At 42.0% G+C, this 27,178-nt stretch overlaps 1 protein-coding gene across 1 annotated transcript; it reads left to right on the top strand.

Annotated features, from left to right (window-relative positions):
• Positions 1-2,637: 2,637 nt before the first annotated feature.
• Positions 2,638-6,172, top strand: LOC121393939 (protein kinase C delta type-like). The gene is made up of 6 exons (XM_041563791.1): positions 2,638-2,711; positions 3,279-3,341; positions 4,578-4,716; positions 5,110-5,301; positions 5,424-5,552; positions 5,977-6,172. Exons 1-6 carry the CDS (start codon positions 2,638-2,640, stop codon positions 6,091-6,093), a joined length of 714 nt encoding a protein of 237 aa, XP_041419725.1. The 3' UTR covers positions 6,094-6,172.
• Positions 6,173-27,178: the final 21,006 nt, after the last annotated feature.

Genomic DNA, 27,178 nt, shown 5'->3' with positions numbered 1-27,178 from the left:
AGAGGTGCAAATAGACAATTACAGGCCTAAAGCATAGTGACTGTTTTTGAGCAAGGAAGGAGCAATGTGAGATGGAAATTGAACCCTTGAGCTTACTATTTAATACAGTTACCAGTGATAAACTGATTCTTGTATCATAGTGATTCTATTATAGTGATTATATAGTGGATAATGTACCCCTTACTGTAATTTATAAAGATATTATAAGTCACCGAGGAGTTCCATGACCATATACGTAAAAGCACGAGGCCGCAGGCCGAGTGCTTTTATACAGGTCATGGAACTCCGAGGTGACTTCTAATGTCTTTATAAATTACAGTAGGGGGTACATTATCAATTATAATCTACAAGTATGCGTATATGACAACTTTATTTAGAATAATGAAGACAAGATATTATATTTTGTTTCAAATGTTTTATTAAGTTATTGGAGAGGTCTTTGTGTTGGCAGTAACAATAATGTTTGAACATATTATTTGTATGTTTTGTTAGTTTGTATAATACATTTGGTTGTTTTATGTTTTTATCAATACATTTGTAATTTTTTGTAACACATCAATTTGAAGAAAGTTTGAAATCTAATCTTTGAAAAGTTATGTTTAATTAGTCTAGTTTTTTAGTGAAAAAATTTTAGAGAAAATTTTTTTTTTTAGAGATTTATTAAAAAGCTGCTAAGGGGCATATTTATCAAGGGTCGAATTTCAAATTTAAAAAACTTCGAAATTCAAATTAAAAAAAACCAACCGAAATTACGTTTTTGATCGAATACGTCCGTATACGGTTAAATTAGAATCGTACTTATCGAAATAACAGTGCATTAGATTCGAATTCAAATCAAAGTTTTTCCCCAAAAAAAGTTTGATTTTTCAAAGTCCACCAATTGGCTCCAAATGGGTTCTAGGAGGTCTCCAATAGGCTAAAACAGCAATTCGGCAGGTTTTAGATGGTGAATGGTCGAAGTCAAATTTTTAAAGAGACAGTACAATCGAATTTGGACTATTCCCTAGTTGAAGTACACAAAAATGGGTCGAAATTAGATTTTTTGACTTTGAAAATTCACCCCGACCTTTGATAAATCTGCTGCTAAATGTCAGAATTTTCCATTTTGCAAATGTTTAGGTGAGGTAAAATGAGACATATTTGTTTATTACTATTGGGGACTACACAATATATTTTATAAAATTTGATAAACCCAGAGGGAGGGAGATATGTGATATAAAGAGAGTATGGAAGTGAGAAGTTTTGGAAAAATTTTACATTGTCATTTGTCTTTAAAATAAATACTGTTATATAATGTGTGTGTGTTTTTTACTTCAGTGAAGTAATTTGATTTAGTTTATATATATAATGGAATTTTGGGAGGAGGGTTACTTACTTTAAGTTCATTAAATAAACTGTTTTTTGTTGCTTTGAAAACAGTCTTTTTTTGCTTTATTGTGCTTAAACACAGCTCCTGTCAGCTAGTGTAGTGTTGGTATGACAGGAAGCTGTCACATCTTTAAATTTTCCCGCTTTTAGTAATGTGTGTAGTTTTATTGAAAAAAAAAAACTACATTTCCCATGATGCATTTGTGGAAATACGCATGCGCATGCCAGTAATGAAACGCATGCGCACTTTGTTGGGGAAATTGTAGCAGAGCGGTTAGAACTTCGGGACTTAGAGCGGTGCCGGTTATTTTGAATTTTAACTTTTCCGAATGCAGTAGATCGGGTGTGCATAATCAATAAGTGTATGAGAGTTTATTATGAAAGCTTTGCCAACATCTTATTTTATTTGTTTTGTGAGTGTATTAGGCATTTTTTTTACGTACATTTAGTAGTGCGTCACCTGCATATAAACAGCGCATTCTGGCGTCAGAACTTGCCATTTATAAGGATATTATTTACAGTCCTGTCAATGGGGAAAATGTTCACTTGAAGATTATATTATATATATTCCTGCCAGTGACATTAAGACACAATGAATGAAATCCTTTTTCTTATTCCCCTGCCCTTCATAGGTCATGTTGGCTTCCACACCGGTGACCAGGAAACTTGTGGCCGTAAAGATCATCCAGAAGGAGCCAACGAATACATCTTCCATTGTGAAGGAGGCACAGGTCCTGAGGGTTGCTGTGGGACATCCATTCTTGTGCCATGCCCACGCAGCCTTCCAGAGTCAGGTACAAAATCATATCAGTCACTTCATTCTTTATATTAAGCTACAGGTATGCAGGGCCGCCAGGTCAATGAGCTTCATAATAGGCACTGCCATTTTTAGTACACAGGGGCCCAATAAAGGAATATTACAGCAGCCATCAGAGGGGTACAGGGGCAGGGGTACTGCAGGCAGATGTCCTGTGGCAGGGGGAGACATAGATAGAAAGCCCCAATTCACAGGTCAGAAAAATGGTAGAGATTGTGGGGCGGTTCGGTGAGTCATGAATGAGATTTAAGCATAATTGGGGTGTTGCTAGGGCAGATTAGAAGTGTAACTGAGCATGCGAGGTGGGCATTGTAGGTTATGGATCTGAAAAGCCATTTATGTTCCCTATTATATAGGTTTGTAAATCTTTCTGTGCTGTTCAGTGTGGTACCACCTGTTCATGTGAGTCTCTTCTCCTCTGTCTCTATAACTAGCTCCATGCCTTCTTCATAATGGAGTACGCCAGTGGAGGAAGCCTTCATGAACTCATTGGAGACAGGCAACACCTGGAAGAGAGAGAAGTGATGTAAGTGGCAAAATCCTAATCGTACATGTGGAAAACAGGGTTAAAGTTGGTGGCCCAGTATAGAAAACCCAACCTTCCTGTACCCTGGAGAGCATGAGGTGTCTGGTGATGTTTTATATAAGAAGCATTTCAGCTGTCAGTACTGTGATAGAATAACTGTAAAGGCACATTGAGAGTCATGTTGTTGCACAACATAATATTGTAATATGAATAAAATCGTTGTAAGCTCTTAGGGCACAAAACGAGGAGAGTCAGGCAAGACAATGATAAGAAAGTTGAGTGTGGGGGTTAATTTGGCAGGTACAAAAGTTTCTTCCAAGTTTTTAATTTCTAACTGAACTGCATGGAATGGCCTCATAAAGCAATAGATTTGGCAGAAGGAAGAAGATTCTTTTCACTGTATGTTACTAAATGAATAGGAGTGTGACATGAGTCACTTATGCAGGGTCTAATTCAAACCAATGATAAACTATTTCTAAATTGATCTTATTTTCTGGAATGGTTATGCAGTGATGTAGGATATGATGCATTTTGAGTAAAGACTAATAAACTGTTCTACTTTGGCAGCTTCTACTCAGCGGAGATGGTTTGTGGCCTGCAGTATCTACATTCTCGTGGCATTATCCATCGGTACGTGATGTTTGCCTCTTATCTATATATGCTCTTCATCAGTGGCGTAACTACCGAGGAAGCAGACCCCGCAGTTGCGGGGGGCGTGGGGGTACAGGGGGCCAGGAGGGGCCTGCTTCATCAGTAACTACGCCGCTGGTGCAAAATAATAACCGTTTGTCATTATAGTTAGAATAAAAAATAATTAAAGGCTCAAGTGAGGGGAGAGAGAGAACACGCACAGACTGACATTGTCTCTATTCCAGCAGCAGCAGCACATCACAACAAAACATGTTATTTCTGCACAGCGCCCAATGTGTTCCGAGCCTCGGGGTGAATCCTTCGCTGTGATTGGTGGAGACTAATATCAGGGTGAGGCTTGGGACGCGCTTCTGTCACCTGTAGCTGAGTGTATGTGAGATTCAGGTGCTCCTCCGTCTGAATAGAGAAGCGGCAGATTAGTGTGTGGGGTACTGGCCACAGGTGGGAAGGGGGTCGAGTTTAGTTTATGGGGCAGCTACTCACACATAGGGGAGTTACACAGTGTAAATGCAGCCCTGAGGCACCAGACTGGCTAATAACTGCCCCTAATACATTACAGGCTCCCCCTGACACATACTCACTCCCCATACACTTGCACTAACTTATAGTCTCCTGCCCCTCCTCCTCCTCATACTTTACAATATACCCCCTATATACTGTACATTGGCATCTCCCATATAGTCTCCTGCTCCTCCTCCTCCTTTTTAATATACCCCCTATATACATTGGTGTCTCCCATATAATCTCCTGCCCCTCCTCCTCATACTTTATAATATACCCCCTATATACATTGGTGTCTCTCATATAATCTCCTGCCCCTCCTCCTCATACTTTATAATATACCCCCCCATATACATTGGTAGTTCTGGGGTATTTATATGTGAAATTGGCACTGTGCCATACTTCTATAGTACTGGGGTATTTATACATGGAATTGCTACTGTGCCATCCTTCTGTGAGTTCTGGGGATATTATTCATGAAATTCTCCCAGTATTTTGTGCAGAAGGGGCCCTGAAAATTTTTTTGCAGGGGGTCCCTGGCATCCGAAGTTACGCTACTGCTCTTCACTTTCTTTTCTCCACTTATTCTTGAATTCTCACAAAATTCACTTCACTTCTAGTCACCCCAAGTTTATAAATGTGATAATGAAAAATGGGTTTCTATGGAATTTACTGTATGTTACATGAACTTTCTAACTCCATTGTGCCTTACAGAGACATCAAGCCAGGGAATGTTCTACTGAGCAGTGAGGGACACGTGAAGCTTGCTGACTTCGGTGTAGCAGCAGCAGAAGTGTTTGGCCATAATACCATCCATGGCCAAGCAGGGACATTGAATTACATGGCCCCCGAGGTGAGAAATTTGTTCCAGTGAATTTATAATATAACATGCTGGTACAGACACACATGCTAAAGCATTAAGGGACTCATAATTATACTCCAGAGGGTCCATACACTGATAACCTGCACCTATAGTGCCACCTGCAGCCGGTAATTGCACCACATTGAAAAAACAACTTGTAACTTAGGGTACAGCTCTTTGCTCTCCATACTAAAGTGCAGAAAGGGGTTACAGCTGAGAGTTTATTGAGCAAACGTGAATGGACACCACACCTCATTATTTGGTATTATTTGCATGGGATCAGAACTAAGAACAAATCTCATGTTCATAAACATCCACTTCATATAGAGAACTGCACAGAGAACCGTTTATAGGTTGGTAACTAATCAAATCTTTATTATCAAGATGCTACTAGACCGTGACTACACTGCAGCTGTGGACTGGTGGTCTTTTGGTGTTACACTATGCAAAATGACCACTGGGAAATCCCCTTTCCAGACTGGATGTGACCTGGCCAAAGTGAAAAAATCCATCCTCAAAGATCAGCCCAACATTCCAGGATGGATCAGCTCAGAACTACGTAATCTTCTGAGAAAGGTGAGTCTGAGCAGATATTACATCTGCCCCTCCCCCTCAGTAGGTTTTTCAATCTCTTCATTTGTATTGTATTTATTACCCAAATCAGTATTGTAACATATGGTGCTCTTTTCTATCTTTAGCTTCTGAAAAAGAAGCCTCACAAACGCCTTGGAATCAATGGAAGTATCCGGCATCATCCTTTTTATGCTTCCATTGATTGGGAGGAGCTGGAAAGCATGGGGATACCACCACCTTTTCAGCCAGAACCTGTAAGTACCAAATGCAATGGGAAATCACTGCTTTACATTAAGGGGAAGATATATCAAAATGTGAGTTAAGAGAGAAAAAAAAAAAAACACTCACATTTTATTCATTGCTATGGGATTTTTACAATTGTATTTATCAATGGATGAAAGTTAGAACTCACCATTTGATAAATATGCTTCTAAAAATCTAATATAGAACGTGATTGAGTTTTTATTTATTAAGCTCTAAACTCACATTTTGATAAATGTTCGGCAAAGAATCCATCACTACTTGGCCAGCATCACTTCACTAGTAGCATTCAGGTGGTTACAGCTACTGGGGGGGGGGTAGACTTACCACTGCACAACTACATTGGTGGGGTGGGGAGAGGTAACATTGTGACCCAAACAAATATATTGTCATTAAACAAAACCATTTACTTTTCAGGAATCATCTGAAGATTTAAATAAGGTCACACCATCATTCATGGAGGTCCTACAAAACCCATCAGAGGACAATCTCATTGAAGGGCTTTCCTACATAAATCCCAGCTGGAAGGAGTAGAAGCCTAGCCAGGTGAGTTTTACACTGGCCTCCCTCACCTCAGTGAGAGTCTCTGGATACTTGTGCAGTAAAACCTGGCAACCACCTGAGTGGCTACGGGTAAGGCCGAAAGTCAAAGGTGGCTGTTTTTTTTGGGATCTTATCACCTACTCCACCTGCCTTGTCATCTACTCCACTCAAGTGTACCATCTATTTCATCTGGCTATATCATCTGCCAAAGTTAAAAGTCCAGTAAGCTTTCTATGTGCTTTCCATCACCTCCATCAGCCATCCGCCTCCATAATCAATTCTGCCTTGTCCATCTGGCCCTGTCACATCCTCACTCTGCCAATATTAGCTGCTCCTTTTACCAAATATTCCATCTGTCATCACCATCTAGTTCATCTTACCATGCCTGTCAGTAGTATGTGGGTCACTAAACCATCACTAATGCTCCATCTATTTTGCGACCTTGAGGCCAAAATTGATAAAATGTGCTAGGCCCACCACAGTTAATATTTCTGTCAGTGTTCCCCATCCCAACCTTCATCTCCTCTTCCCGATCTCTCCTCCAGTTACTACCCCATCCTATACCCTAGTTTTAAAAAAAAAACACAAAAAAGAACAAAAAAAACCCCCTATAACCCTCTCCTCTAGTTATAACCCTGACCTATTTCTCCCCCCCCCCACAAAACAAAAAAACAAAAAACAGTGTGATTCAGTTAGGGAAAATAGATTTGAAAGATGTGTGAATGGGGTAAATGAGTGCCCCCCCCCAAGAAAGTCTGAATGGGGTGTGATTTGGTTAAAGAAAGTAGGCATGAATGTGAGAAAATGACGAGTACATGGTGTTAAAGCAGAGTAACCCACCCAACCCCTAGTTAGGGAGAGTAGACATAATAGGTGTGTGAATGAAGAGTAAAAGTCAGTGTAGAGAGAATATATTAGTGACCTGGTTACATGAATGCATCTTATATAGCATAGGTCAGGAACAGTGAGAATAGTATGGATGCCTTTCTGGCAAGGGTGTATATACCAGGTTACTGGTAATCATTAGTACCACGTTGATCCAGGGACTGGTCCGATTGCCATTTTGGAGTCAGGAAGGAATTTTTTCCCCTCTGAAGCAAATTGGAGAGGCTACAGATGGGGTTTTTCGCCTTCCTCTGGATCAACTGGAAGTTAGGCAGGGTTTCCTTGGGTAAAAGATTGCACATGATTCATGTGAGCCTGTTTCTAGCTTTAGCCTATTGTCTCCCATAAGAAACAAGGAACCCCGAGTGTGAGAGGTTGAGGTAAGAATGAGTGCACGACTGTGTTAGGGAAATAGGTGTGAATGGAATGGACAGTAACCAGTTGCAGTGCTACCATGAGGTAAAGTGAGAATTTTGCCTCTGGTAGCAGCACATGGACGTTACCAGGGGCAGGAAAAAAACGTTCCTGGTACTTTAAGAGGCGGAATCCCAGTATTTAGACTGGAAATTCGGCTCTTCTAGTGTAGATAGCACAATTGCGCTCTCGGCACTAGCGATGCAGCCCCCATAACCCACTCCAACGCTGAATTCTGAGTGGGGGAGGGGGAGCAGCATCGGGGGCACAAAAATGCCCCAAACAGTAACAAGGGTTGAAGCCTTGACGTGGCGTTACTGCTCACATGTTTAAACATGTGCTAATTCAACCCAAGGCATGACTGTACAAATATAAATGACATGAATATAGTTTTAATAATGTTGGGAATGAATCCATAAAAAACAGCTTTTCCCAGTGCCCAATGCTTATACATCACGTGTCTGATAATTAAAAAGGAAGAAAAAGTAGCAGTGCCGTTTGTATTCTCCACAGTACAGTGCAGTGTATGGGCAGTTTTAGCTTCCCTTCTATTCACCATTGGATTCTGCAGAAACAGCTCTACATGGTACATGGAAGATAAATAATGTTGGTTAAACAGAAAGCTCCCCCAAGAGAGAGATAGTGAGGGTGGTTCTGGAAGTTGCTCATTTTGGGACTGTGAAAGCTCTCAGAAGTCTCAGAGATGTGTCCCCTGCATTTACATATATACATTTGACTGGTGTTTAAGTACCATTGTATCTTACTGCATAATGTGTTTGAAGTGCCAGTTCCCAATATCAGTCACTACTGCCTTTCACTACTAAATATTTGGCAGGGGGCAAAGCAAATAAAAGTAATGCGAGTGAAGAGGCCTCTGTCATTTCCCTGCTGCACAGAATAATATATTTCACCAAAACAAAGTGTAAAAAAAAATACTGAAGATGAGCAAGAAACACTCAATGTTCACTGACAGCCTGAACATCAAGCAACCTTATTACTGATGGGGGAAGCAATAGTATTTCCGGCCATCAGGGGGGAACAGGGGGTACGAGTGTACTGGGCCCCTTCAGGCCCGGCATTGCTGAACTTTTCGAAAGAGCTGGGCCCCCCTTGATATGACCGAAGCCGTGCCCACTCCTTCCAAAGTCCTGAATGCGGTAGTGCCGAAAAGCCGAAGTCCCGAATGCAGAGGTGCCGAAAAGCTCATGTTGCGAAGCAGTGAAAAGACCCAAAGTCACGAAAACAGCTGAAATTGAAGTCCTGAAGCGGCAAAAAGACCCAACGTTACGAAAGGAGGCGAAGTTGAAGTCCTGAAGCCACAAGTTCAATTCCTGTTTTTTTAAAAAATATTCTTCGGGGCCCCAATTTTTGGCCCCAAGGGTGCTCTAGCACCAATGTTTAACTGTGGTGTAGAGTGGGCGGGATCTGGGATGGGGGCTTGGGGGCTGGGTGGGGTAAAAAACTTTATTGTACGGGGGCCCCATGATTTCTAATGGCGACCCTGCATTCCAGTGCAGATAGACTGAGCTGGTGATGTGGAATTCTCTCTGGTTGCTAGGTTCCAAATTACCCTAGCAACAATGCACTGATTTTAATAAGAGATTGGAATATAAATAGTAGAGGGCCTGAATAGAAAGACGAGTAATAAAAAGTAGTAATAACAATACATTTGTAGCCTTACAGAGCATTCGTTTTTTTTAGATGGGGTCAGTTATCCCCATTTGAAAGCTGGAAAGAGTCAGAAAAAGAAGGCAAAAAATTAAAATGATAAAAAATCAATAATGAAGACCCATTGAAAAGTTGCTTAGAATTGGTCATTAACTGAAAGGTGAACCCACCCCGATTAATCATTTTGCCTACCATGTTTTTAGAACCCAGCATGCCAAAAAATAAAATATGCCTCCTCCCTCCACTGAGCTGCCATGAGAATTTCCCTGAAAGTGCAAGCAGTAGGGCCTGTCAGGAGCATTTTTGCTTTAAGTGTTTAGCCTACTACAAACCAGCACAGGGAAAACCTGAAATCTGCCAGTATGTCGCATGTGTAAAGCTAAACACATATAATGTGCTCATTAGCAGTCACATAGCTGCTGCATACAAGATTTTCGACAGCTTTATAGCCATACAGTTTCATATGCAAGTTGTTTTGCCCCTCACAGCTGCTATTGGGGACACAAAGGGGCAGATAAAGTAATAAACACATGGGGGAATGCAGAGGATTCCAATCAATATTTTTTCCTAATTAAAACTTTCCTGTAACGAGCGTTTTTAGCTGTGCCCCCCTGTGTTCCAGTTTCATGCGTTCAGCCGCAGGAGTAGATGCATTGAATTCTTTTTTGAGTTATTTAGCTTTTTATTCAGCAGCTCTCCAGTTTGCAATTTCAGCAGTTTGGTTGCTAGGGTCCAAAGTCCCCTAGCAACCATGCACTAATTTGAATAAGAGACTAAAATATGAATAGGAGAGGGCCTAAATACACAAAAGAGTCATTAAAAAGTAGCAACAACTGTTAATGTAAAAGTTACACGTGAAAAGGACATGTAAAATTGAGGTTTCACTGTATTATAATAATATAAGGGATAATGTAACCCCTAGTGTAAATTATAAGGATATTAGAAGTCACTGAGGTGTTCTGTGACCATATAAAGGCACAAGGCTGCAGGCTGAGTTATACAGGGAACTCTGAGTATCACTCATGTATTATAAGGGATAATGTACCCCCTACTGTAAATGATAAGGATATTAGAGTCACTGAGGGGTTTTGTGACCATATAAAGCAAATTATAGCACCACAGCTACCACATGAACTACAACTCACAGCATCACGAACCAGCAGGTGGAAGAGTTTGCCCAGGGTTATATGCCAACACTAAGTGCCTGTGTGCCCTGACCCTAATTGTACATACCCCTGGGCTGCGAGACCACCTACCCCCTGCTGGCTTTTTGTAAAGGGATTATAACATTACAGGAAGGCTATGGGCAGTGTTAATGATGACTGTGGCCATGGAACCCATAACAAAGCAAGAGGGAATATAATAACACATTCACCCCTGAATATACATATGAAACAGAAACCTTACATTATAAAAGATCATAGATTAACAAAAGTAAAACATGCAATATGGTATAAAACAAAAAAAAGAAATGGGTGCTAAACTAATAAACCATTACTACAAACTGGAATATAAAAATGATTTTTTACTCTTTATAAAGGTGCCATACAGTACACAAATTTGGCTCTCTCGTTGGAGAAAACAATTATTTTAAGTTACCAAAGTAAGAGTGTCAGTTGTTTATTTATCTGGAAGTTGTAGTGTATAAATGTCATTTATAAAAAATAAATGATATAGAAAATCTATAGTTTTTTAAATGCAGCCTGAACTCATACTGTTTCATGTGTGTTATAGAAACAATTATTTAGTTGTTGGTCACAATAAACCTGATAACTAAACTTATGACTGATGCCAGAAACCCAGCCCGGCTTTCTGTACAGAAAACACGGCACTGCCCAAGGAAAAGGCGCATTACCATGTTACATTAAGAACTGGAACAAAGGATCTGGTGAGACCTATCCAATTTGTGGGGGATACTTGTAGTTAAAGTGAATCTACACGGAGGAAAGGCGCATTACCATGTTACATTAAGAACTGGAACAAAGGATCTGGTGAGACCTATCCAATTTGTGGGGGATACTTGTAGTTAAAGTGAATCTACACGGAGGAAAGGCGCATTACCATGTTACATTAAGAACTGGAACAAAGGATCTGGTGAGACCTATCCAATTTGTGGGGGATACTTGTAGTTAAAGAGGGGGGGGGCGCCCTGACAAACCCAAGATTTTGCGCATTTCTTGTGTATAACAGCAATTCAGACAACGCTATAGGAGGAGTACTACGTGCCTAACTCTCTAAACTTTAAACCATCCCCCAGTATTAATGTATAGAAATGTTTATTAAGGGAGCACATCACTATAGCCCACTTGGTGTATTTACAGAGGGGTAATATGGACAAATTCAAACTAATATGGCATCCCTGGCTGGACTCACCGGACTCTATGGAATTTTCCTAACACTACTCACCATGTGTGCACCTTGATGTTCCAGGCAGAGGATATGGATCATACGGACACAAAATTTGCAATTAACAAAAGGATGAGACTGTATGAATACCCACCAATTTTATTTTTATGCCTTGTATTATTCTTTCTTTATTGATTAATTTTGTTAAAAAAATCAACAAAAATTAATGAATTTGTATTGAATTAATTTTGGGTCCTGACCGGACAGGTTTTAATTGATTAATATTTGATTAAGAATGTTTTATAAGGGTTAATAAAATCTCTATATTTATACACCAACTGGGTTATTAATTACACCTTTTAAATGATTTATTGTAATATTGATATTAACATTGGATAACAAAGAGTTTATTCCCAAACCAAGAACATTCTGGGATAAAACACTTGTGCAGCCATTTTGTATACAAGTCCCTCCTCTTGGCCACAGGGTAGGGCTGTTAAGGGGACTGAGTGACAGGGGCACTTGCTGCTGGAACACACCACTTCCATTACTTGCTGCACATACTGACTCTCTCTCTCAGGGATGGAGACTGGACATTGTGGAACAGCAGCTCAATGAACACAGATCCCATAAATCAATGAGCATTTTCAGGTGAAGCTTTGGGACAGCCCTGAGCTTGTCAGGGAAATTGGAAAGCTGAGTGACGTGTGATCCCATCAGTGCTTTTGTGCAGTTCATTCAATGCTGCCTCCCTGTGTCACAGCGCTGGGTGCCTCACAGGCTGGAGGTGTGGCTCTGCTGCTCCCATCCAATCAGCACCACTCCTTTACATTTTAACCCTGCCCCTCACCTGAGCCTCTCACTCCCTCTCCTCGGTGCTGCTTCTATAGCCCAAAGTAAAAGTAGCGAGAAGTGCGCCTGATTGGCTGCACCTTAGCAACCCGGTGAGGGGGACACGCCCCCCGCCCGTTCCGACGCCAATCAGCCAACTCCAGTCACTCGTGTAACAGCCAGTGCCCCCCGAGCTCATTCAGCTTCACTCCAGGGTTCAGCGCCGCTAAGCAACTTCCTGACGCATCTTCCCTGCCCGGCGCCTCTCACTATTGTGCCTCATTATATAGGAATTGCTGGGACTCCTTCTAACTCTCCACTTGCACATATAATAGCCGCTGCCTACCTGCCTGTAGGGGCCCCTATGGGTTAATCTGCCCTGCAGCTTTAAGGCCCCCACCTTTTTCTTAGAGTGATCTGCCAGGAGAGAATGACACTCCCCTGCTACACTGCTATATAGTGTGTGTAGGGAGTGGCCACTTCCTCTTTGGCCTGTGGATGGTGATCCAGCTGGATGTGCTCAGGGAAGCCTGGGTACAGCTAGGCCCAGAAAGGCCCATGTGCTTTGGAGAAGAAGTCGGGGACCAGGTAACCCCGTGAATGAGGAATAGTTGCACTAGGGCAGACTTGTTATAGTCTCTCTAGGAGAGAAAGACAGAGAGGTGAGAGAGAAAGAGCAGCTGAAGCTCCAACAAGGATTTGCAGTAAGGGAGTAGCTTCCCAGAGGCTTTATGTGTTGCCTCCAGTCAGGGACCTCAGTGAAGAGGGACTGTAGGGTAGAAGCTGCTTTCCTGACAACTTCCAGGAGGGAATGAGTGTGTATTCTGCAAATGCCTAATGGAGACCTTTCCTCTGTGAGAAATGTGCTATTGCCTCAGCTCCTGTGTGAGTACTAAACCTGTGGTCACTTGCCTTGTGCATAGTTAAATAAACCGTTTCTCTTTTACTGCAAGAACCTCCTGGCGCCCATCTTTTGTTGTATGCACAGTAGTCTGGGGGATGTAGTTGCACTACACCATAGAGGGAACACTTCCACATGGCGAAGGCCCTGACCCTGTTGTGTGAGTCGCAGTGTAACCCATGCTTCTACTGCCAGCTGGATAGTTTAACTATTTGTGTGCTATGCAGCCCAAATAGGTGTTACATGCCTTTCCACGGGGATTCCCTTCAGATGCCCGGCTGCTGTGATACACTCCCTCCTGCCTCCCAAGTTCGCTTGACCAGCGAGGTCACAGCCGAACCTGATGGCAAACGTCACTCGCAGTGTAATGAAGCTTTAGATACAGTGCGCATGTGCTCCCCTTCCACTGCAGCAACTGGATGAAAGTCATTTCAAATATAAGCTGCAGTGTAACCCGCTACACAAGTCCAGGAAGTAGCTACAACATTGTGACAGGAAGTTGTTATTGCATGAGACATGAGAACATGACAAGCCCTAATAGGAAAAGTCTATTTGGAGTCTGTCATAGAGCGGAGTGACCCTCTTGTCTATAACAGCTCGGCCAGTGTCTCACTCTGATTCATCCAGACATTAGTCCCTGTTCCCTGCTGGAATGTCTGGGAGACAGGCTTCACTCTTGTAGTTCACTGTTTATGTGAAGTTTTTTTTTTTTTTTAATTATTTTTGCAGTTTACAATTATTAAATGGGGGAGGAAGAAGAAGAAAAGAGAGATAGAGGGGGGTAGGGGGAAAGGTACTGGAGACTGCACAGACATGTCACAACTACTAAGCAATGAGAGTTGCTATTCCCTTAAGTAGGCTTAGGAGAAAAAAGGCCGGTCGTACAGATCCACTCTGTTGAGTTCAGCTTACGTGAAGTTTTCTTGACAGTTGCCCAGACTTAGGATTCCCATCTCACCCTTTTAAAACAAACACACATGGAATCCACAACCTGCATGGCTAATTATCAGTTCATTTTGATGCATGGCTGCACAGAAATCAGTTCAGTCTGCAGCATGCATCTAAATGAATTGCTAATTAGCCGTGCAGGCTGTGGATTCCATATTTGGTTTTAAAGGGGTGAGGTGGCAACCTTAGCCAGACTGGAAGATGAATGGGTGAGGGGCTGAACAAAAATCAGGCAGCAATAACTAGAAGTGTTGCCTCACAGAGAATGTTTTATGGCTGCCAGGGTCAGTGTCTCATGTTCGGAAGTTGGAGACATAAAAATTAGGCAAATTATAAAATAATTGTAGGGAAAATATGACCAAATGAAAATTTGCTAATAGATCATTTTATAATTTACTAAAACTGATCGCAGCAAAAGTACAAGGGGCTGGAGGTTGGGGCCCCTGAAGTAGCAGCCCCGGGGGCCTCACACACCCAAGTCTGACCCTGGATAGTCCTGGTAAGGGGTCACCATGCAGCTACGTATCTGTGTAAATGGAGTTTGCTTTGAGCCCTGGAAATTAAGTAATAACAGATACCAGGTCCCCTCCACTTTCAAACAGAACATGGGGTGACAAGGAGGGCTGACAGGGTCAAAATGGGCTGGTGGGACATCGGGTAAAAACCTGGTGGGACCCACTGACCCAGACCTGCTCCTGCCTGAGACTCTGAGCTGCCCCCAATCGCCTTGGTTGCGGCGTAGGCCGGGGGAAGTGGGGGCCCCTCTGGTGGAATTCCCAGTGGGCCTTGTTCCCTCCAGTAAATAACTACACACAACCAGATTATAAAAGCTAATTATTTCAGAACCAAATAATCCTCTATTTCCCATCCATATGTGCCAGGAAGTTAAATAAACTAGTAATGCACGGGTCAACCCGAAACCTGCTGGACCTGATCAACTGTTCCCTGCAGCAGGGCAGGACCATTTATATTACCTTCAGTGTGTGCAGTGCTGTTTTCTGCACCAGGGGAGATCCTGGGGCTCCTGACGCCTCTTTACCCTCATTCAGGGTAGGTGCAAACTAGTATTGAAACAAATGGGGACAGAATAATTTCGGACATAATTTTCAATGGTTTTAACATCGGAACACTTTACCAACTGATCTACACAAAAACAATACTTTTACTACTTAATTTAACGGCTTTGTACAACATTTCCCTCCCTTCTCAATCTACAGTTTAGTCCTAAGGTATCCAGGCCATCATGTTAGAGACAACCAGTGCAGCACTCTTCAGAGCTGATCTTTGTAGGGAAATCTGAATTGTCCCATACTGAGTGTTTAGGGTGACAACATTGTTTAGGCAGGGGGTCCCCAAGCTTTTTTTAACCGTGAGCCATATTCAGACCATAAACTTTCCTCTACAGCAGGAATTCAAAATCAAGCAACTGCTTTGAGGACTCTGGGAGCAACATCCAAAGGGTTGGTGAGCAACATATTCACGAGCCAGTGGTTGGGGGGGGGGCACTGGTTTAGGGCAACAGTCACTGTAAACTACTTTACTTTTTTAAACTAAATTTCTCTATTGCTGGAGTCTGTGTGTATTCTACTGAAGGTGAGCACTTTGGTACAGAGTTGTGAGGAAGGTAAAATGTTGAGTTCTGGGTCAGGCCTGACGTTTGTAAGACAAGGCCAAGTCCTTAGGATATAATGCAGAGGTCAGCAACCTTTACCATCAAAAAAGCCATTTTACCCCCTCTTCCACTAAAGAAAAATAGTCTGGAGCCACAAAACATCAAAAGAACAACAGGACCCAAGAAAGGCAAAAGCAAGATGGTGGCGAAGAAGAGATAATACGTGATGATGTGGACTTTGAAGATCTGGTAATTAACTTATCTGGTTATATGTTAACAGAGGGGGATAAGATGTTATTGAGCAAAGGATTGACTTTTTGCCCTTCAACACATTTTTCATTAATTGATACGATTGTGGATGTAAATAAGTTTACCAGACTACTAGCCCTTAAGAGATTTTTTAGTCCTAAATACAACTGTGAAAACCAAATATTGGGGGATATAGATATACAGAATTATCTTACACAGGATGTTTTGGAGGTGATAGATACCTTACAGGCAGATGATGATCAAATTGTAATACTGCCCCGAGACGTTGTAGATAGTAGCAGAACAGTGACCCATACCAATTTAAAAACTAAGTCACACTTTAACCCATTAGGACATAGGGGCCCCTTTGTTGAGAGATTTTATGACCTAGTTGTAAAAGACTTGAGACAACTTTCGGCTAATTTGGAAGCCAGAACAGCTAGACAAAAACAAAATAATTTGACCAAGTCTGAACAACAGGCTCTGCAATCTCTCATTAACAATCAAGATATAGTGATAAGGAATTCTGATAAGGGGGGTTCCATTGTTGTGGTAGATCGGGAATACTATGTAATGGATATTTTACAACAACTGAATGATAGTAGTAACTATATAAAATTGGAGGCAGATCCCACTAAGATTTTTCAAAATAAACTGCGTAACCTGATCCAATATGGGAAAGGTATGGGGATACTGAATGACAATGAGGTTGAGTATATATGGGTGGAGCATCCAAGGACACCCATTTTTCACACTCTTCCTAAAGTCCACAAAGACCCTAAAAAACCTAAGGGCAGGCCCATAGTGGCCGGTATAGGGTCCCTCAATGAGGGTTTAAGTGAATATATTGATAAATTAATACAACCGATTGTCGTTCAGTTACCTTCATACCTCAGGGACAGTGGTGATGCCATTAACAAGATAAGTGATATTGAATGGGATCACGATTATTTATGGGTAACAATGGATGTCACAGCACTATATTCTTCGATTAGGCACACTGATGGTTTGCAAGCATTACATTATTGGCTGAGACAGAGTCAATTATACAGCCAGGAACAAAATCAGTTTATACTTGATTCAGTTGAGTATCTACTGAATCATAATTATTTTATGTTTAGTGGGACCTATTACTTACAGAAATGCGGGACAGCGATGGGGGCGCGGTTTGCACCCTCATATGCAAATTTGTTTATGGGCTGGCTAGAGAAGTTCCACATACATAGGATCCCATTATTCCCTAATGTGAAAAGGTATTATCGCTATATTGACGATTTGATACTTGTATGGGAAGGTAGTGAGTTACAGTTGGATCAGTTTGTCAAACAATGTAACACTAATGATAAGAATATCATGTTTACATACACAAGTGACAAGAAAACTATTGATTTCCTGGACATAAGGTTTGTGCATGACCATCGGGTAGTGCACACTGATGTGTATAGGAAATCGATAAGTCGAAATTCACTTCTATTAAGACAAAGTAGCCATCCAGAACCCCTTTTACGTAGCCTACCGATTGGACAGTTTTTGAGATTGCGACGTAATTGTTCCACATGGGATGCATTCCAATTGAGAGCAATGGAACTGTGGGATAGACTGTTACAGAGGGGTTATACTACTGGGGAAATAAAAATGGCATATGAAAAGGCAGTCCTGAGTGATAGATTAGAATTACTTGCGAAACTAGGTGACAAACATAAGTGTAGGAAACGAGAAAATAATGACAAGGTGAAGAAATTGAAATTTATTACCCAATATAGTTCTGAAGCGAGTGACATACAACGCATTATTAATAAACATTGGAAAATTCTGGGATCAGATCCGATATTGTCGAAACTTGATATAGGTAGACCACAGTTTGTATATAGGCGGGGACCGAATTTAAGGGACAAATTGTCACCAAGTATGTTACCTGAAAGGAAAACAAATAAAAATTGGTTAACTGTTAAGGGTACATTTAAGTGTGGAGCAAATGTCTGTAAATGTTGTAGGTTTATAAAACCTTCGAAAGATATACGGAGTACCATTACAAATAAAGTTTACAATAACAACACGTATGCCAATTGTCGTACTGGGAATGTCATATATTTGGCCACGTGTTGTTGTGGAAAACAATACGTAGGGAAAACGACTAGAAGATTAAAAGACAGAGTATTAGAACATATAGCATGTATAAATAGGAACGATTTAACCTCAGCAATAGCTGCTCATGTAGTAAGTGAACACAATGCTAACGAATACTTTGTATCATTCCAGGCAATTGAAACTGTCAGTCTGGGGAAAAGAAAAGGAGATATTGATAAACTGTTGTCCAAAAAGGAAATCAAGTGGATACTTTTATTAGAAACAGTATCACCTGAAGGATTGAATAGAGAGTGTGATGTTAAGTCCTATATAGAATAAAAGGGATACAAAAAGGAAGTATTATCTAGGTAGAACATAGATGTAATCAAAAGCAGTGATGAGAGTGTTAACAATTACAACCCCGCTTGATAGTGCTGTAGTTTTTCTGAGCCCTATGGAGGACAAGGGTGAGACTACAATTCCTCCGTGTCCCTTCCTATATAATATAAAATAATATATAATAAAATACAATAAGATAAATGAATAAAGTTGTTAAGTAACATTTGGAATTTATATATGCTTCACGTGTGTCAGAAATGAATAATGTAGGTGGTTATATATGCATGACACAGCTATATTAATTTAAGTAAATATTAATCAACTATATATGAAATACTAATGCTGTTACATGCATATATATACTTTTTAACACCCATTAAAAAGCTTGGTGGTTTTAATTGTTACACTATATTTACACTGTATTTATTATATTTATTCAATTGAGATTCTACATATATATACAATTAATTCATATGTGATGTGAACAAATGAAAATATTGGTCTTATAGTGTATTGGTATTAAATAGGTTTATTCACAAATATCACTATTTAAATATATAATTTCACAGAAATATTTTTTAAGTCTATATTTGTATTTATGCCTTTATTTTTCAATTTTTTATTTTTTTTGTTTTTATCCACTGCTTTTATTCCCTTTATTCCCTATAATGTGTATGACAATCTATTGAGAGGAATTCATCTAGTATTATAATTTAGGATTCACTAGTGTCCAATAGGATGTTTTGATACAGTTGAAGGGATTGGATTTATGTTAATTAAATTATACACACAGGTGTTTAACACTTAACACTCTATATAATGGTTTATCACGTGACACACTTTGAACTCTGATGAAGTGCCCATAGAGAGGGCACGAAACGCGTTAGTTCGCACCACTTACCCACTGCCTGTTATCACTCATTGCAATTCGAATAAAGCCGTTTTTTCAAAGAACAAGTGTGGCGAGTCTTGATGTGGACTGGCCAGCGCTGAACAGCGATACACAGTTTTGTCCAGCCACAAAACATAATACAGCTTATAAACTTTTAAAAGTTTTTTTAATTTTAACTGTTACAACAACAGAATTCAACAAACAGAAGTGCAGTGTGTATGTGTAGGCCTACTTTGAAACAAATGAAACACTGAATAGCCCTATTAAATGCTAGTGTTCTCATCTGTTTAATGTGACTTCTGTTTCTGAAGGTCCATGCTGATCTTCCCTCTCTTGTCTTGAGTGTGTGACCGTGATAAGGACCATGCTGAATCATCTTGCTATGGCTCGGTGTTGCCTGTCACTCCTGGGACGTATGTACAGCCCTCGCACCTGCTGGCGGCTTCCTGAGTGTGCGACTGCGGTAAGCCAACCATCCCTATCATAGAGGGTGATGCCGCTGAAGAATGCTTACCTGCCTTTGTAAGTAACCGAACGCTCACTTGTTAATTGCTTTTTCTGCTCGAGGAAGCCACACACCACACACCCCATGTAAAATTTAAACCACACATACACTCAATTAGCGACAGCATACATACACTCTCTGTGCATGACATTGCAACATGACGTTTTTTTGGATTGGTGGAAGTTCACACTAGGCCGCATTTCATATCCAGGGCCGCATGTACCCCTCGGGCCACAGGTTGGACACCCCTTCCTTAGTGGAATAAAATATCTTTCTTAAACACTGCTGACCTTGCATTTTTAATAAAAAAAGTACTGGCAAAATTTTTTTTCTTATAGAGGCGCAGAGCTGTATTTTGTATTGTACATTGAAATTTGCTGATAAAGAACTTGTAATAGAGCCCAACAGCTACTCCATTGTATATTCTGATCTGGAGATCAAGGCAAAACCATTAACATAAGCACAGCTGCTCTATACATTCAGATCTGAGGGGCAAAGCATTTACTGAGTTTTAAGAGCTTTCATTCTTCATATAGTTTAAAGGGATTATATCCCTTATAAATGCAGATTATATTCATCAAGAAATACATTGTCTATAATTATTCTGCCAAACACATAAACATATGCAAAGGGCCAATTACACCAGCTGACAAGAAAGGGGTCAATAATATTTCTGCAAGGTTAAAATGGATGTTCACCTTTTATAAACATCTTCCTAATAAACATTATCAGTCAACAGCAACTTGCTTGTCTTTGAGTTTTTTTCCATTTGTATTAGAGTTAAAGTTTAATTTACTAGAATGGCAGAATCCCTTTCTTGGAGACTCATAGTGATCATAGTCACAAGCTGCTCCTCATTAAAGGGGTACTTCACCCTTAAGTTAACTTCTAATATGTTATTAAAAAATCACCTTTTCAGTTGGTCTTCATTGTTCATTTTTTTTTAGTTTTTTTTATTTGTATTTTTCTTCTGACTCTTTTCAGCTTGTAAACGGGGGTCACTGACCCCATCTAAAAAACAAATTCTCTGTAAGGCTACACATGTATTGTTATTGCTACTTTTTATTAGTCATCTTTTTATTCGGGCCTCTCCTATTCATATTCCAGTCTCTTATTCAAAACAATGCATGGTTGCTAGGGTACATTGGACCCTAGCAACCAGATTTCTGAAATTGCAAACTGTAGAGCTGCTGAATAAAAAGCTAAATAACTCAAAACCCACAAGTAATAAAAAAAACCAATAGTAAATTATCTTAGGATATCACTCTCTACATCATAGTAAAAGTTATCTCAAAGGTGAACAACCCCTTTAAGGTTATAGGAAACGGTCTCCTGCATTTACTCAGAGAGGAAATGTACCACTGAAGTACATAGCAAAGTAGTATTTACCACTATACAGTATGCCAATAGTAAATGCTAAATTTCTCTAGTGTATGCTTGGGGGACACAGGGAACCATGGGGTATAGCTGATGCCATTAGGAGGTAGGACACAACAACTGAAAAATTAGCTCCTCCTCCTCCGCTGGCTATACCCCCCAGCAGGCGGAGCCTACTCCAGTTTTTTTGTTGTGTCCTCAGGAGGTCAGGACATGTCGTGGTTTCCCTCAAGAAACTTTTATTTTTATTTTTATTCTATTGTACAAGGAGTTATACCAGTCACCTACACTGTGTAGGATGCCTTGGCATATTTCTCCCATCGTGGGAAGTGTCTCTGGGGTAATTGCTGCACAGCTACTTCCATCCAGTTTTTCTTATCACCCTCTCTCATTGTGCAGGAGGAGTGAACTGGCCAGGACACAGAAGGCTTCGGGACCCTGGGGGAGGGTAAGTATACATGTTATGTCCCCTGGTCCCAGGTGTATTATAACAGTAAGAGCCTTCTTCCCTCCCCCCTATGACTGGAGGGGGGAGCGGACCGTCGCCCTTCTCCTCATAGCATCGCTGGGATGCGGCAGGCAGGGAGAGGACAGCGGGCAAAGACAGGCGGTTTATCCCTCTAATGGATAGGGGAGCATGGCCGCAAGTTCTGGGGGCCTCTTGTTTAATATGCGCGTCCTCTCCTTCTAGCGCACGGAGAGGAACAGCGCACATACGCGTACTAGCGCATTACTATAGCGCTTCCGGGTTTCGGCCGCCGCACACCACGTGATGCGCACTGGCGCGAAACTACCAACCGGAACGGCGCATTCTCTTCAGGGGGACAGTCGCTTACTGAACAGCGCAGCACGAGCAGGGAACTGTGCAACTACAGGACACGGTGACTAGAAATACTAGCCTCCTTCCCTGACTTTCCCCCTGGCTCTATCAGAGCGACCTGTACTCCTATTAGGCTTTTCCTTACCAACCATTTCTGAGGAAAACAGTGAGGCCATTTTTTCCAGGGGGAAGACAGCCTCGGTAAGATACCTTGCATGTGCCAAGTGCCGCAAAAAGCTCCCCTCAGGGCAAAAAGAGCCTATTTGCTCTAAGTGTAAAACAGCTGAGCCTGAGAAAGAACTCCCAGGCCCTGCTCCTATTCAAACAGAACAAAATCCTCAGACACCTACTGTGACTGTCACAGATGTACCTATTCCAATTCAGACAGTAATTCCAGATTGGGCAGCCCAGTTAGCTACTGGCATACCAAAATTAGCATCATCTTTGGATAAAATCCTGTCGACTAGATAAACCCAGACATAGGGGTTCAAAACGTAGAGCACCCTCGTCTTCGGACGAAGAGAGTGACAATTGTTCCAGAGATTCCTCACCTGTACCAGGCAGGGAGGAGACCCTTGGTTTATCAGAGGGGGAGTTATCTTGCAGTTCTGACATGTTAGATGAGGAACCTTCAAAATTCTCTGCTGAAGCGATAGATGATTTAATTACTTCCGTTCTGGAGACTCTTAACATACAGGAACCAGAGACCAGTAAAGATAAGTCTAAAATACTGTTTAAAAGAAGTAGTAGATCTGCACCTACTTTCCCTTCTCATGCACAACTTGAGCAAATAATCCAACAGGAGTGGAACAAGCCGGAAAGTCGTTTCCAACCAAACCGCAGATTCCTAAAACTCTATCCATTTTCTGCAGATACCACAGAGAAATGGTCTTCTCCTCCTTCAGTGGACGCTCCAGTTTCACGCTTATCCAAAAACACAGCTCTTCCAGTACCAGATGCCTCGTCCTTTAAGGACCAGATGGAAAAGAAAATGGACGGGTTACTACGTTCCCTTTTCTCAGCCTCAGGCACGGCCCTTCGCCCTATCCTGGCTACAGCATGAGTTAGCAGGGCAGTACAAACATGGTCTGAATCCCTTGTTCAGGCAATTCTCTCGGGAGTGCCAAGACAAGAACTTTCGCAGCTGGCGACACAAATCAAAGACGCAAATGAATATATTTGCGAGGCGGCCTTAGACGCAACACAGGCAGTTAGCAGAGCTTCAGCGCTATCTATAGCCACTCGGCGGTCACTCTGGATGAAGCTATGGTCTGCTGATTTGTCATCCAAAAAGTCTCTTACATCATTGCCATTCAAGGGAAAACTCCTGTTCGGTCCAGATCTGGACAAGATCATTAGTCAAGCCACAGGAGGAAAGAGCACGCTACTTCCTCAACCAAAAGCCCGTTCTTCCTTTCGGAGAGGGAGGTTTTTTCGCCCTTCACAAAACAAGAGCTCTAGACACTCACCACCACAGCATACAACCTCCAACAGAGGACGCTTCACGGGTAAGCCCAGAACCTCATGCCAGGCTCGCAAACCCTCTACCAGGACGTCGGACAAGCCCTCCACCGCATGACGGGAGGCCTCCGGCACACGAAACGCCTCTGGGGGGAAGGCTACTCCACTTTTCTCAAAGGTGGCTAGAAATCACATCAGATTCTTGGATACAGGAGGTGGTAACTCAAGGTTATCACCTAGAATTCGATTTGTTGCCCCCTCGCCAATTTTTCATGTCAAGAATCCCAAGAGAACCAGCAAAGTTCAAGGCCTTCCAAAACGTGCTGTCTACCCTTTTACAAGCAGAGGTCATCTCCTCGGTTCCTCCAAAGGAGCTCTTCAGGGGATACTATTCCAATCTGTTTGTAGTTCCCAAAAAAGATGGATCGGTACGTCCAGTACTAGATCTAAAGGGACTAAACAAATTTGTTCGTCCAAGAAAGTTCAAAATGGAATCTCTACGCTCCATCATTGCAGCAATGACCCCAGGCCAATTCATGACGTCCCTAGACATAAAGGACGCCTACCTGCATGTGCCAATTTTCCCTTCTCATCAAAAGTACTTACGTTTTGCCATACAAAACCGCCACTACCAATTCAGAGCACTCCCTTTTGGCCTCACTTCGGCACCAAGGGTGTTCACAAAAATCATGGCAGTAGCCACTGCAGAGATACGGCAGTTAGGAATATCCATAACCCCGTATCTCGACGACCTGTTAATCAAAGCACCCTCTTTAGCAGAAGCACAACGAGCAACCCATCTTGCTATGAACAAACTACAAGATCTCGGATGGTCTATCAATCTAGAAAAATCATCCACAACACCCAGACAGTCTATGGTTTTTCTAGGACTACTGTTCGACACACGGACACAAAGAGTGTCCCTAACTCAGGAAAAGATTGTTCATCTCAAAGCTCTAATACGTTCCTTACTGGCAAAAACAAGTCATTCAATCAGATTCTGTATGAAAGTACTGGGGGTCATGGTATCAACAATAGAAGCGGTTCCATTCGCCCAAATTCACATGCGGGAACTTCAATGGAACATTCTTACATTATGGAAAAGAAAACACTTGACTCAAGAGATCCGTCTTTCTCACAGGACGCGAGTATCCCTGACCTGGTGGCTACGAACACAGTGCATTTCCAAGGGAAAACCTCTCGGAGAGCCACAATGGAGACTAATGACAACAGATGCGAGCCTGTCGGGTTGGGGAGCAGTACTAGAGGGCAGATCCGCACAGGGTCTGTGGACTCAAGTGGAAAGCCGCTTACCCATAAATCTTCTGGAGATCAGGGCTATTCGTCTAGGACTCAGTCACTGGCAACAAACAGAATTATCAGGCCAACCGATAAAGATACAGTCAGACAACTCGACAGCGGTGGCTTATATAAACCACCAGGGGGGCACAAGAAGCAAGGCGGCCTTACAAGAAGTCAGACACATTTTCCGGTGGGCGGAACAGAACAACGCCAGACTATAGGCCATCTTCATCCCAGGCCTGCAAAACTGGGAAGCAGACTTCCTAAGCCGCCAAACATTAGACCCAGGAGAATGGGCGCTAAAGGAGGAGATTTTTCAAGAAATAACCGCAAGATGGGGCTTGCCGGAAGTAGACCTAATGGCTTCTCGCCACAACCGACAGGTACCAACCTTCCTTGCTCGGTGCCGGGACCCTCTGGCACTAGCAGCAGACGCTCTCACAGCCCCGTGGGATTTTCAACTAGCCTACGGATTTCCTCCAATTCCCCTGATACCCAGAACAATCAAAAAGGCACAAAGAGAGAACACCACTCTCATCCTCATAGCTCCGAACTGGCCTAGAAGTTCTTGGTTCTCGGACCTCGTAAACATGTCAATAGAGGATCCGTGGATTCTGCCAAACGTATCAGACCTACTACATCAGGGCCCAATTCTACACCCGAAGCCTCACAGCCTCAACTTGACTGCGTGGCTCTTGAGACCAGCATTCTGAAGCAGAAGGGATTTTCGGATGCTGTAATTCAAACCATGCGAGCAGCGCGAAAGCCTTCCTCGGCCAGATCATACTATCGGGTATGGAATAATTACAGACAATGGTGCTACAGACATAAAGTAAACTTTAGATCTTTTTCAATGTCAAAACTGTTAGAATTCCTCCAGGAAGGTGTGTCTCTAGGATTATCACTCGGTTCCCTCAAATCACAGATTTCTGCTTTGTCTATTTTATTCCAAAAAAGGTTAGCCCTTCTATCGGATGTCAAAACATTTTTACAGGGGGTAGCACATGTGGTTCCTCCTTTCCGTAAATCAGTACCTACATGGGATCTTACCTTGGTTCTTAAAGCACTACAGAGAGCTCCCTTTGAACCAATGGCATCAATACCATTACATTGGGTAACATTAAAGACAGTGTTCCTATTCGCAATTACCTCAGCAAAACGAGTGTCCGAAATCAGTGCACTATCCTGCAAATCTCCGTTTCTCACTTTTCAGCATGACAGAGCAGTGCTTCGTACGGTACCTTCCTTCCTGCCTAAGGTGGTATCGGCATTTCACATCAACCAGGAAATAACTATTCCTACCTTCTGCCCCTCACCAAAAAATCCCAAGGAAGCAGCTCTTCATACTTTGGATCCAGTACGTGCTTTAAAATTCTATCTACATAGAGTACAGGATGTACGAAAGACTGACTCTCTTTTCGTGTTAACCTCAGGTCCACTAAAAGGATCTCCAGCCACTAAGGCTTCCATATCCAGATGGGTCAAGCAGACGATTCAAAGAGCTTATGTGGCACAAGGGTTAACACCACCGGAGAAAGTGAAAGCGCATTTCACAAGGGGAATGAGCACGACCTGGGCTTTTCGGAATCAGGCCTCAGCAGAGCAGTTGTGCAAAGCAGCTACGTGGACTTCCATCCACCCCTTTGCAAAATTCTAACATTTTGATTCATTTTCGGCACATGACACACGCTTTGGCAGAAAGGTGCTTCAGGCCGCAGTGGAAAAATCCAGTTAGGGCCTCTCCCACCCTACTACTGGGGGACAGCTTTGGTACGTCCCCATGGTTCCCTGTGTCCCCCAAGCATACACTAGAGAAAATGAGATTTTGTGTACTCACCGTAAAATCTTTTTCTCTCTGGTAGCTTGGGGGACACAGGGCTTCCCTCCCTTAGTGGAGGCCTCTTCTGTTTTTTCTCAGTAACATGTGTGATAAGTTTTCAAGTTAATTGTTGAAGTTTAAAATTATAAAACCTCCTTCGTTCCTTCTTTGGGACAAACTGGAGTAGGCTCCGCCTGCTGGGGGTATAGCCAGCGGAGGAGGAGCTAATTTTTCAGTTGTTGTGTCCTACCTCCTAATGGCATCAGCTATACCCAATGGTTCCCTGTGTCCCCCAAGCTACCAGAGAGAAAAAGATTTTACGGTGAGTACACAAAATCTCATTTTTAGCATGTACAAACAATGCTGGCATTCCTGTAACTTTGCAATACAGAGAGCAAGTATAATTTCATGCAATTCTATATGTAATACAAAGGTGACACATAGGGGGTTATTTACTAAACCTCAAATTTATCTGGTTCGACTTTTTTGGGGGGGGGGAAACTTGGGGGAAAAAAATGGGTTTTCGGAAACTGATCTCACAGGAACAAAAGTAAAAAATGACTCTGCCTAAGGGTAATCGCACATGGGTAGACAGGTAGCATGTTGGTCTGGAATGCTACAAATACCCCTGATCTAGAAA

Source organism: Xenopus laevis, chromosome 5L, assembly GCF_017654675.1.
Source record: "Xenopus laevis strain J_2021 chromosome 5L, Xenopus_laevis_v10.1, whole genome shotgun sequence".
Taxonomy (NCBI): Eukaryota; Metazoa; Chordata; class Amphibia; order Anura; family Pipidae; genus Xenopus; species Xenopus laevis.
This window is presented reverse-complemented; position numbering and strand designations above follow the sequence as displayed.

Excerpts from the sequence above, each read along its gene's own strand:
- LOC121393939 (XM_041563791.1), top strand. The coding sequence starts at position 2,638 with ATGGAGTACGCCAGTGGAGGAAGCCTTCATGAACTCATTGGAGACAGG. Across the intron at positions 2,712-3,278 it reads CTGGAAGAGAGAGAAGTGAT|CTTCTACTCAGCGGAGATGG; the intron begins GTAAGTGGCAAA and ends CTACTTTGGCAG. Across the intron at positions 3,342-4,577 it reads TCTCGTGGCATTATCCATCG|AGACATCAAGCCAGGGAATG; the intron begins GTACGTGATGTT and ends TGTGCCTTACAG.